The sequence below is a fragment of the Anolis sagrei genome, chromosome 6 (genome assembly GCF_037176765.1).
Source record: "Anolis sagrei isolate rAnoSag1 chromosome 6, rAnoSag1.mat, whole genome shotgun sequence".
Taxonomy (NCBI): Eukaryota; Metazoa; Chordata; class Lepidosauria; order Squamata; family Dactyloidae; genus Anolis; species Anolis sagrei.
In genome coordinates, this window is record NC_090026.1 from 84,889,249 (window position 1) to 84,901,912 (window position 12,664).

At 37.8% G+C, this 12,664-nt stretch overlaps 1 protein-coding gene across 1 annotated transcript in view; it reads left to right on the forward strand.

The window, feature by feature from the left end:
• The window catches only part of TOP2B (DNA topoisomerase II beta), a 59,774-nt gene that overhangs the window by 2,690 nt on the left and 44,420 nt on the right, over positions 1–12,664 (forward strand). Inside the window, exons 2-3 of the mRNA XM_067470229.1 lie at positions 2,389–2,418; positions 12,022–12,192. Coding sequence (XP_067326330.1) covers positions 2,389–2,418; positions 12,022–12,192 — 201 coding nt within the window. The remainder of the gene's footprint in view (positions 1–2,388; positions 2,419–12,021; positions 12,193–12,664) is intronic.

Here is a 12,664-nt window from a genome sequence, read left to right on the forward strand (position 1 = left end):
GGCCAGCAGTGAAACAAACAGTAACAGGTCCGTAAAACATGAGTGAAGACATTAAAATATAGTTTTTAAAACAGAATTAAGAAACAGTGTTAAGTAGGTGGGATCTTTTTATTTTTGGTGGTGTATTTTATTTAATGCACAGAGTTATTCAAAATATTGTATACATTTACTCTCAGAATATGTTATATTTACCCTCAATATTGAATGTTTGCATTGTGTTTTATTTTGTTGTAAGCTGCCCTGAGTCCCCTCAGGGAGACAGGGCAGGCTATAAATAAACCATTAAGGTGTATTTGAAACTTATTTATATGTATATGCATACATAGATTTGATGTTTAGGATAGGGTCATATCTCCAAACTGGCTTCTTACATGTTACAAAAATATTCAAAATTCAGAACATTTCTGGTCCCATGCATTTTGGATAAAGGATACTCAACATGCATTTATCCTGGCTAGCATCATATTAAGGTACAGCAGTTATGTATTGTCTCCAATAGGCCCACTTGAACAAAGATTTAATAAACTTTACGACAACTCATCCTTTGTTTCCAGTGAGTGTGCTTTTAGTTCCTTATTCATGCCCTACGATACAAGAAAGTAAACAGGATAAGTTCTTGGATCTTGATGTCACACAACAATATATGTCTAGTTACTGAGGAATTAAAAGTTAAGTGACCCTGAGTGGATGTTGTAAGAGGAAGAGGGTTGGGTGTCAAGTTTAGAAATCCTGTTCATTTCAGACATACCCCCATTTCAGAGAGACCCCAGGAGGGAAGAGAAAGTTGAATGGATACAGTTTCTCTAGCCTGTCACTAATTTATTTCTATCTCTGTCTCTCTGTTCTTCAGAGAGTTCAAACTAGGGTCACTTACTTAATGTAACTGACAAGAAAAGGCAACAGTACAAAAGTAGCAAAGCAGCTTCTTCTTTCTCAAGAGACTTCTGATGTTCTGGAGGCTCACATACTAATACAATATTAGTATCCAGAACTTCGTTTGGATTCTTATTCTTTGAATTTCATTTCTTTAAAAAAATCAATCTTTCTGTTTAAAAAAAAGGTGTTTTCCCCTGAAAAATATCCCCTGAATTTTTTCCAAATTGAGGAAAGTCATAGAACATCTATATATTTGAGGTTATGTATTTATAAATAGTTGCAAGCACATTTTAAAATAAGAAGCACTGAGACTGCTTAGAGTGTTGGGATCTGTACTGACATGGTTAGTTCCAACACTGGAATTGTCTTCAGAAGGAACTTGAAAACATGGATGTTCCAGTGTGCCTTCCCAGATTAAGGAATCCCAAGCAATTGTCCCTAATGCACTTTATGAGAGAGTTAGAATTGTCTGCACACCCGTCTATTCCCAAAATATCCATTCTACCTCACCTGGACATGTCCAGCATTTTTAGAATTTTAACTATTACATTTGGCCCTGCCACAGGTTTTTAACAGTGTCGCGCTTTTGTTATTGTTTTATTGTTTGCTTATTTATTGTTGGATTGTATTGTTGTCTGTTGTGTTTTTGTTAAGATGTACTTTGGGCTCAGCCTTTTGTAAGCCGCATCGAGTCCTGCGGGAGATGGTAGCGGGGTACAATTAAAGATTATTATTATTATTATTATTATTATTATTATTATTATTATTGTGTGCTTCTTTGAAAGGATGATCGGATGTTCTCATGTTGCTTTTTGTAAATTTTCAGATAACTTTTGCAAGGATTAAACTATATGTAATGTACATGCACCAGTCTGTTTATCAAGTGGTAAAGTGGACCACATATATCTGTGAATGGGAAATGGCTTGAATGTGTTGCCTTATATGACAATGGGTCCTACTTTCATATGAGCAGATCAACTCAAGAGTAAATTCTGTTGCTTCCTATTATGGGCTACAAATCATTGATAGGGCATGCCACTGAAATTGATAATTTTTCAGGGGATATTGCTAAAAACAACATTTTAGATCTACTGCTTGAAGAAGTAAGACCTAAAGAGAAGGTAGAATCAGCAGAAGTATTGGAATAATAATAATAATTTTATTTCTTACCTGGTTCAAGGTGGGTAACAAAATAATTAAAACACATACACATTGCAAACGACTGAACGAATGAACAACAACACACATTGCAAAAATACCACAAAAATACACATATTAAAATACAGAAAACTGGGATTGCACAAAGGATAGAAGTTTAAAATTCATGCTTAAAAACTAACAGTAGACTAAAGCGAGGAGTGATCTGTCAGGGATCTGTTACAATGTGGCCCAAAGGAAAATGTAAGGCAACTGAAGAGTCTATTGTTAAGAATCTGGGTAGAGTTGATAAAGTTGCATTGACTGAACCTTGACCTCTGCTTGTACAGTGTTGATGTTTTTCACTTTGTGCAGCCTGAGGATGTGGAGACAGTTATTGGACAGGTAAGAGCCACCACATGTGTACTAAGACTTTACCCTTGCTGGCTAACTAAAAAGCCAGAGGAGTGCTGTTTGAATAAATGAGGGAAATAATTAATGCCTCTTTACAACAAAAAAAGGTGGTGGCAAGACCTTTTCTGAAATAAACCTTCCCTAGAACCTACCATACCAGATAACTGTTGACAAACTTTACATTTTTGAGCGTGTGGTGGCCTTTGAACACCAAGTTTTCCTACTTAAGCAGAATTCTAAATCCATTTTAGTCTGGTTTTAGACCTGGTTATAGCATGGACACAGCTTTGGTAGTCTTGGTGAATTATCTATTATGTGTCTATTTATTCTACCGGACCTCCTGGCAGCTTTCAATACTGGTATCCTTCTGAGTCGCTTCTCTGGAATGTGGCTTGTAGGTACTGCTTTACAGTGGCTCCATTCTTTCCTGGATAGATGCATTGAGAGAGTGATGCGGTGGGATTCTTTCTCAGCTCCTTGTTCATTGGCTTGTGAAATCCCTCAGGTATCAGTCTTGTCCCCCATGCTATTTGACATCTCAATGAAATCGCTGGAAAAGACTGTGTGATGTTTGGGGGTCAGGTATCACTTGCATGATGATGATACTCAGTTCTGTTATTCATTCCTGCCTAATTCCAAGGAAGCTGTTCCTGTGTTAAACTGTCCACTGGCCGCTGTAGTGGTCTGAATTAGGGCAAACAGGGGTGCTCTTGGTCAGTTGAAAGACAGATCCTGTAGAAGGGATTCAGTATGTTGTTAACTGCCATCAAGTTTGACTTAAGGTGATCCCATGAATAAAACAACCCTGCCCAGGTGATGCAGACTCAGGGTCATGGGTTCCTTGATTAAGTCTATACATCTGTAATGCATTCTTCTTTTTTCCTATTGCCTTCTACCATATCAAGCATTGTTGTTTTTTTCTATTGAGTCATCTCTTCTCCTATGACCAAAGGACGACAGAGACAATTAAGTCATCTTGGCTTCTAGGGAGAGTTCGAATTTGATTTACTGTAAGACACATTTATTTGATTTTTAGCAGTTCACAGTAACAGTGGAATCCTTTTTCAGCACCACATTTTAAATGAGTGGATTTTCTTCTTACAAGCTTTCTTCACTGTCCAGCTTTCACAACCATATAGTGGTACGGACAATTTAGCTTTAGTGTTCAATGATATATTTTGACAATCAGAATATTTTTATGTTCCTTTCAAGACCTAGTCTTTTTACGGTTTCTTAACAGCAAATGTGTAGAAAATGTAGAACCATTTCAATTTCTTCATTGTTTACTTTAACTTATGTAATTCATCTATTGTCATTATTTATTGTTAAATGTTCAACTGCAAACCTGACATTGCACTTTCTTCTATGACATTCTTTAATAATAATTCCAAGTCTTTGCTATTTTCTGCTAGTAGCATAGTGTCATCTACATAGCTTAAATTCCTGATGTTCCTGTTTTTTGTCTCCTTGCTACCTTCCTCCAAATCTAATCTTGTTTTACATATATGTTCAGCTTACAATTTAACAGATAGGGTGATAAAATGTAGCCTTACCTGACCTCTTTTTACATTATTAGCTGCTTTGAGTCCCATTATTAGGGGAAATGTTATTTCTTCTTTCAGAGTTGTCTTTATAAAATCTATATTGAAATTAGCTTAATGCATAGATAAAAATTGGAGTTGACTAGAAACACTAGACATATGTATATCATTGCTTAAGGTATGCAATGATGTACATATCCTTATTTACAGATAACATATTTTAACATTTTCTAAATGAAAGTAGTGTAGCGGTGTTTTATGTATTAACATGTAGACACCCCTGCACCTGTGGGACAGATGTCCACATTTTCATTATTTATGTCCAACAAAATATGTCCTCCCTAGACATTTCCTAAATCCTCTTTGGCATTCATGGGCCAGAAATCTTTCATTTTAATAGAGCTATTTGCATGTTTGTGTATCCACATGGAGTGCAGGGGGTATACCGGTCTGAATCCCTCTACGGAGGTTGAGAAGATCGGTATATAAAAGTTTTAAATAAATAAATAAATAAATAAAACTGCTTCAGGTATGGGGATCATACTGGGTTTTCCCCCCGTAACCCTCCCAACATCACTAGATCTCAGACTTAGATTATTTCAATTCATGAAATAGATAGTGCATGTTTCCAGGTAAATTTAAACCCAAAAAATTAGACTTGAAAATTGCAAAAGCTATCATTGTCGTATATTTTTAAAAAAGGAATTTGTATTCAAGTAGAATTGAGTATTGGTTTTTTTGGGGTTTTTTTTGAGAAGGATAAGTTAAGCCTTCCTTTAAAAACACAACTCTATAGTTAACTTCCACTGGAAGCTGACCATAGAATTTCCGTAAAGGACTTCGAAATTACTAGGTTCTTGTGGGTTTTTTCGGGCTATAGAGCCATGTTCTAGAGGCATTTCTCCTGATGTTTCGCCTGCATCTATGGCAAGCATCCTCAGAGGTATGAGGGCTTCGAAATTCTTAAAGAGAATGTTTTAATCAAATCTGTAAAAGTTAAATCTGCTAATGCAGCACACTAACTATATAGCCCACAGTATCTGGTATTCATGGTGTTCCAATCAAGATTACTTAGCTTCCAAGATCAGGTGGGATCTAGTGCATTTAGGGCATTTTGGCCATTAGAATAATACATGGCTGCAATACAAAATAGAATACACAATGTACTATCTGTCCGAACGTATCTCTCCCTATGAACCATCTAGAAGCTTAAGATCATCTGGGGAGACCGCAGGCGCGACTGGCAGGGACGAGAGGCAGGGCCTTCCCACAGGTGCCCCCTCCCAGCTGTGGAATTCTAAGAATATTAGATCACCCCCCTCCCTCCTAATCTTTCATAGAAAAGTGAAAATGTGGCTTTTCGAACAAGCCTTTGGAAACACAGTGAAATAGACAAACACGGAACCATGTGATAATGAATTTTGGAATGGCTCAGAAAATGCTTTTGGACAATGAGATTAACAGTGAAGGCATTGGTTTTTATATGATTTAAAAGCTCTTTGTATGGTTTTTAATTTTGTTTAAAATGTTTTTTAAGTTGTATATTGTTAAGGCATCAAGTGGCTGCCTGGTTTTAAGCTGCCTTAAGTCACTTTTGGGTCTGAGAAAGGCGGGATAGAAATATCATAAATAAATAAATGTGAATAGTGGATAAAGTTACTCTTAAAATATCTGAAAAAATATAAAAACTTAGAATCTGATTAAGTTTTTAATCTCAACTACAGTATGTTCACTGACTCTGTAACAAGTGTGTTTTGTCTTAATGAGCACCATTCATTTAGTGGTTTTCACTGTAGTTGGGAATAGTTGGATTTAGTCCTGGGTAAAATGTTTCTTTTTATTAATTTTCAACTGGAAAACATTTATAGTTGATTTTCACACTGTTTCCATTGAGTGTGCATTCAACTCAGTCATGCATATCTCCAAGGGGGAATGCCAATCTATTCCATATCTTCACTGAAATGAAACTGGTAGGGATGATTAGAGATATTACACACATATAGAAACATATATATGTATAGGCCTAAAGCAATTGTTAATCACATTAGAATAATGCTATTGGTGAGTACCCAAATAATGCTATTGGTGAGCTCACCAATGGTTCCACTTCATCCTGGAAAGAAGTGACTAGAGGAGTACCGCAGCGTTTGGTCCTGGGCCCAGTACTGTTCAGCATCTTTATTAATGACTTGGATAAAGGTTTAGAGGGCACGCTTATCAAGTTTGTAGATGACATCAAATTAGGAGGGATAGCTAATACTGCAGAGGACAGGATCAGAATTCAAAATGACCGTAACAGATTAGAGAGCCGGGCAAAAGCTAACAAAATGATTTTCATCAAGGACAAATGTAAGATACTACACTTTAGGTAGAAAAAAAGAAATGCAAAGACACCGAATGGGTGACAACTGGCTTGACAATAGTACATTTGAAAAAAGATCTTGGAGTCTTTGTGAACAACAAGTTGAACATCAGCCAACAGTATGATGCAGCAGCTAAAAAGGTTAATGGCATTTTGAACTGCATCAAAAGGAGTATAGTGTCTAGATCGAGGGAAGTCATGAATCATAGAGTTGGAAGAGACCTCATGGGCCATCCAGCCCAATCCCCTGCCGAGAAGCAGGAAAATTGCATTCAAAGCACCCCTGACAGATGGCCATCCAGCCTCTGTTTAAAAGCTTCCAAAGAAGGAGCCCCCACCACACTCCGGGACAGAGAGTTCCACTGCTGAACAGCTCTCACAGTCAGGAAGTTCTTCCTAATGTTCAGATGGAATCTCCTTTCTTGTAGTTTGAAGCCATTGTTCTGCGTCGTGGACTCCAGGGCAGCAGAAAACAAGCTTTCTCCCTCCTGTCTATGACTTTCTCTCACATATTTATACATGGCTATCATGTCTCCTCTCAGCCTCATGGTACCTTTGTATTCTACTTTGGTTAGACCTCACCTGGAATACTGTGGCCAGTTCTGGAAGGTGTCCAGAGGAGGGCAACTGAAATGATCAAAGGACTGGAGACTATGCCCTATCAGGAGTGTCTTAAAGAACTGGGTATGTTTAGCCTGCAGAAGAGAAGTTTGAGAGGAGACGTGATATATATAAATATGTGAAAGGGTGTTGTAAGGAAGAGGGAGCAGGCTTGTTTTCTGCTGCCCTTGAAACTGGGACTCGGGACAATGGGTTCAAATTACAGGAAGGGAGATTCCATCTGAATATTAAGAAGAACTTCCTGACCATATGACCGTTCCAACAGTGGAACTCTCTGACTTGGGGTGTGGTGGAAGCTCCTTCCTAGGAAGCTTTTAAATAGGGGCTGGATGGCCATCTGTCAGGGATACTTTGATTTTGCTTTTCCTTTATGGTTTGGACTAGATGGCCCACGTGGTCTCTTCCAACTCTATTTTTCTATGATTTCATAGATCATTAAGGGTTTGGTAGGTCAGCAGCTGACTATGCTTCATTGTTTGAGTTGGGTCTAGGCTGGAAGTGAGATTCACTGTCCTACAACTCCTTCCGCAGCTTTGCATGTGTTTAACATGGCTGTTGAGAATGACATTTGAACATTTGGAAGGCTAAATGATTCACACTGCAGATTTTGGTCATAACCTTTAACAGTACAACAAATTTAACTTTACTAACAAAGGACATAATAAATTACTTCAAATTGTTTATAGAGGTTGAATTGTGCTCCTAGGTGAGAACTATTTTTCCTATTGTCAACTAAAACATTTCTTCACAGCTTGCCAAATCAGCATTGAATTCATAGATCTTATGCAGCCATACTCACCCATTACCAAGTAGAGGTTGAAAATGGTGTATTGTTTCCACCTTGTATTCCACACTTCGTAGATACAGTAAGAGCCCCATATCTGCAAAGGATATATTCCTGGCCAGTTGCCTAAAACTGTGAATATGACCAAACACCATTAAATTAGCTTATTTCTTGTCTCAGCATACCATAGAATAGTATTAGAAGCCCCAGAGCAGGGGTGTTGCTCATTTTCATTCAGGGCCACATCAGTGTTATGATCTTACAATGAGCCATTCGTAATTGTAAGACTATAAATGTAACTATATCACCTTGGCATTGGAAGCCTTGTGGGCCACATAAAATGATGTGGCAGACTGGATTTGGACTGTGGGCCTTGCGTTTGACACATGTGACCTAGAGATTTGGTAGGTCTTTGCTAGGTCTTCTAATGCAACTTTATGGTGACTTCCAGAGGAGGTATACCCTTGACTGGCCTAGACACTATTAAAAGAAACTATAAATATAGGTTCCACAGTTGTATTTTATGCATAAATATAGAGAAGTGTATAGAGCAAAAGCTGATACATAGTTTCACCTATGATTTGTTCATTAATAAATGGATGCTCTTGATCTGGAATCCAATGCTGTTTCATTACTCCCAACTATGGCTCCTATGTGTCATCAAAAGCACCTATGTTTATGATCTCATTACCACTGTTGTTATTACATCTCTGAACTTTATGAAATATAACAGTGTATTAAATGAGAGGGGGGGGCTCCAATTATAGTTCACTGTGTAATTAGCTGTTGTTCAGATCACATGCTATCCACTGCCTTTATTGTGTGCAACAGAATTAGGTGACTTCACTATTTAGAGACTGTTTGAATCATGACTTTCAGAATATAGTGGTTGGATACAGATTTACTGTGAATAGACCCATTGAAAAATGGGAAGACCTGTTGATATAATTGGATTGACTTTAGTCTAATGGAATCAAGAACCAACCTAATCTAGTAAACAGGACACTCATTTTAAAGAAATAATTGTCAGGTTTTTTAAAGCCTGACTTTGTTGTTATGTGCCATTAGGTCATATTTAAATTATGGAGACTCTAAGGGAACATTTTATGGGGTTCTCTTTGTAAGATTTGTTCAAAGTGGGTTTGTCTATGCCAGTGGTTCTCAACCTGTGGGTCCCCAGGTGTTTTTGGCTTACAACTCCCAGAAATGTCAGCCAGGTTACCAGCTGCTAGGATTTCTGGAAGTTGAAGGTCAAAACAACTGGGGACCTACAGGTTGAGGCCTATGCCTTCCTCTGAGACCAAGTGTGACTTGCCTAAAAGCATCCAATGGGTTTCTATGTCAGATATTTAGACTACTACAGCACAGTGTGTACTCTGAATCCTGGCTACCGTATCATTAAGTATGATTAAATGTTCCTCTGGTATTTGGAGGTTTTTTTTCCAGATTTTTATATTATTTCCCAAGTCTGTAAACTTTGAGTTAGAAGTTACGTATGTCCCTCTGCAGGCAGCTGTTCTGTGTAAATTAGAAAAATAACATTGTCATTGCTCATATAACAACATTTTTCATGAGGTTTGGAAATTAAAAAAAGGGAAGTTGAGGATGCAGATGTTTTCTTTTTTTTCCCCTTCAAAAACACCCAGAATAATTACACCCTACCTTATAAGGGATTGGGCCAATTTAAAGAAAAACTGAAATACTACTCCAAAAAAATAAATTGATGCAACACTACTGAAAGTGTGTCTTTCTAAAACTGAATAGGAACTTATGACTGCATCTCCAATGAAGAAAGTATCACAGCCTATATATTGTCATATTTTTAAGGCTCAGAGATGTAAACCTATGTAGAACAAGTTCAACAGGTTTGAATGTATGTGTAGAACAGGTTTGTGTAGGAAGAGTTGATTCTTGTGGTGTTTTAAGTCCAAGGCCATCGTAGACAGTTTGAATTAAGTTTCAGGAATAACAGAATGCTAACATCTTTCAGGGTAAAATGGCTTTCAGGGTAAAAAGGGGAAATGGCCAACAAAGCATTCTAAGATCACAGGAATATAGTGCTGGCAATAATTGTGTTTGTTTTTTAGTTGTGGTCTTCAAATTGCAACAATTAAAACACAATTATTATTATAGTACTAGCCGTACCCTGCCACGTGTTGCTGTGGCCCAGTCTGGTGATCTGGAAAATAAAGTAATGATAAAATGTTGGTTTCTAATATATGTAATGTCTTTATGCTTCTGGGTAAACAGTATTTGATCATGTTTTCTTGCCCTGGTAAAGGGAGTTGGACTGGATGGCCTTAAGTATTTTCTATTGGTCATAGGGGTTCTGTGTGGCAAGTTTGCCCCAATTCTATCATTCGTGGGGTTCAGAATGCTCTTTGATTGCAGATGAACTATAAATCCCAGGAACTACAACTCCCAAATGTCAAGGTCTATTTCCCCCAAGCTCCATCTGTGTTCCAAGTTATATGAAAAATTTGTGCCTAGTTTGGTCCAGATCCATCACTGTTTGAGTCCACAGTGCTCTCTGGATGTAGGTGTACTACAACTCCCAAACTCAACGTCAATGCCCACCAAACCTTTCTGATCATGGATGTTCTGTGTGCATGATTCCATCACTGGTGGAGGTCAGAATGCTCTCTGATTGTAGGTTAACTATAAATCCCAGCAACTACAACTCCCAAATGACAAACTCAATTTTTTGAGTGATGGTCACTCCTTGGGTTAGTAGGTGTCTTGTGGCCAAATTTGGCAGCAATTCGTCCACTGGTTTTTGAGTTCTGTTAATCCCACAAACGAACATTACATTTTTATTTATATAGCTTTATACCTTGCTTTTTTCTCAGAGAGCTCCATGGCCACCCATGACAATAACAAATAGCACGGGTGGGTATATGGCCACCCCCAGCCCAAAAGGCAGCATCCCCCCCCCGCCCCACGGTTTGGCTGCACAATGCAAGGAGAACCAGTGAATTTTGGGCAGTGTTGAGGGGTCCTGAGCCATACAGAACTTTATAGGCTATAACTAGCACTTTGAATTGTGCCGAGAAACAAACTAGCAACTGACAGTGGAGCTGTTGGGGGGGTCCAACTGCAGGTCTTTGGATCAGGTGAAGTTTCTGATCACTCTTTAATGGCCCAAAGAGAGCATTGCAGTAATCCAAATGGAATGTAACTAAGGCCATGTACCACCATGAGCAGCTTCAATATCTCAAATGTATGCGTTTGGTGCATAAGCTTTTAATGTGCACAGGCACTCCTGATCACTACAGAAATTTATGCCTCCTGGTTCAATGCTGAGTCCAGGATTATATCCAAACTGTAGACTTCTGTCTTCAGGAGGAGTGTATCACCATCTAACACAGGCTGAATTCCTATTCTTTGATCTGTCTTTGGACTGGCCATTACAAGAATATGAAACATGAAAATCCAAATACTTTGTCTCAAGATATTGTTCCAGTATTCCAGGTTTTTTAAAATGTTATACTCTAAAACACAGCAAATAGTTTCCATCTAGCCTGAAAATGGTTTAATTTTTTTATGCCTTCTAGAAACGTATATAAATCGCTTTCATCATTTTAGCACTTTCCTAGGTCTTCATTTATAGAATCTTATTACGGTTATTCAAGGACCAATCATATTAAGCTTTCCTTTACTGAGCACCAGCCTTTTCCTTTGAGATCTGGTTTAGAAGTAAAACAAAACCACAGTTCGGCGCTACTTGAATGAGCCTTTAGGGATCTTCACAATTGCTTTTCTCTGTGGGAAGTAATTCATTTTCTTTAGGTTTTATGGTGAATCTATGGTTTGGTGTTTTGAGGCAAACAGTGAACTGTAGTTAACTATAGTTAACTGTAGTTAACTATAGGAAAGGTAAACCAAGGGATACTTAATGCTTGTTGATATAATGTCAAAATTTCTCGGTTCCATTTTGAAGCAAGCTTCTGAGAACTTTAAAATTGTTTCATAGTATAGAGAATGCATGTCTTCTGTAAGAAGGGGAAAAAAACTAAGAAAAAGTTTGTCAGGTATCCAAGTAGGCAATTTTGCAGACTAATTCTCAAATTTTAAACACTTATAACAAAAACCTAGTAATATTGGCATATGTCTACAAATATGGAAAAGATTATTCTTAGGCTTGTGTCTTGAGTGGTCTGTGGTAGTGTAAGGATTGTTACTTTCCAAAGTTTTTGGGCAAAGCAGTTATTTTATTAGTGTGCAATGCTTGTTTACAATTTTAAAAAGTCAAAGTAGTTAAATTATCTTTCATCTTTTTATTTCAGACACTATTTGATAATCAGAATAATGCTGCAAAAAAAGAAGAACCTGAACACACAAGTAAAAATGATTCAAAGAAGATGTCTGTTGAGAGAGTTTATCAGAAAAAGACTCAACTTGAGCATATACTTCTCCGTCCTGATACATACATTGGTTCAGTGGAACCTGTAACCCAGGTAATTTCCATTCTCTTTATTAAATGAAGTTTACATGCAAGTTTTTTATGTTGGCTCTTAAATAAAGCATGGTCTAGTGATTATAGCCTTTAGACAGAAACTTTGGAGAGTGTAGTTCAAGTCACTCCTGAAGCATACAGGATGACCTCAGGGTGCTAAATTTCTCTGTTATCCTGACCTCTTACTTCTCATAGGATTGTGAGGTTAGAATGAAGAGCCATGTAACTTGAGATTCTTAGATCCTGTTCCAAGACATAACTGGAACAAATATGGGGAGGGCTCCATGTGTTGTACTGCTGCTGCTGTTACTCCCAGCCACCATGGCAAATGGCCAGGGATGATGGGAGCTGTCGTTCAGTAACATCTGAATAGGTATACATGTCCCGCCTCTGATATACATGTAGAGGAATTACCAGAACAGATGATCAGACTAAAAACAAACAGTCTTTATGGAATGTTCAAATAGTGACTA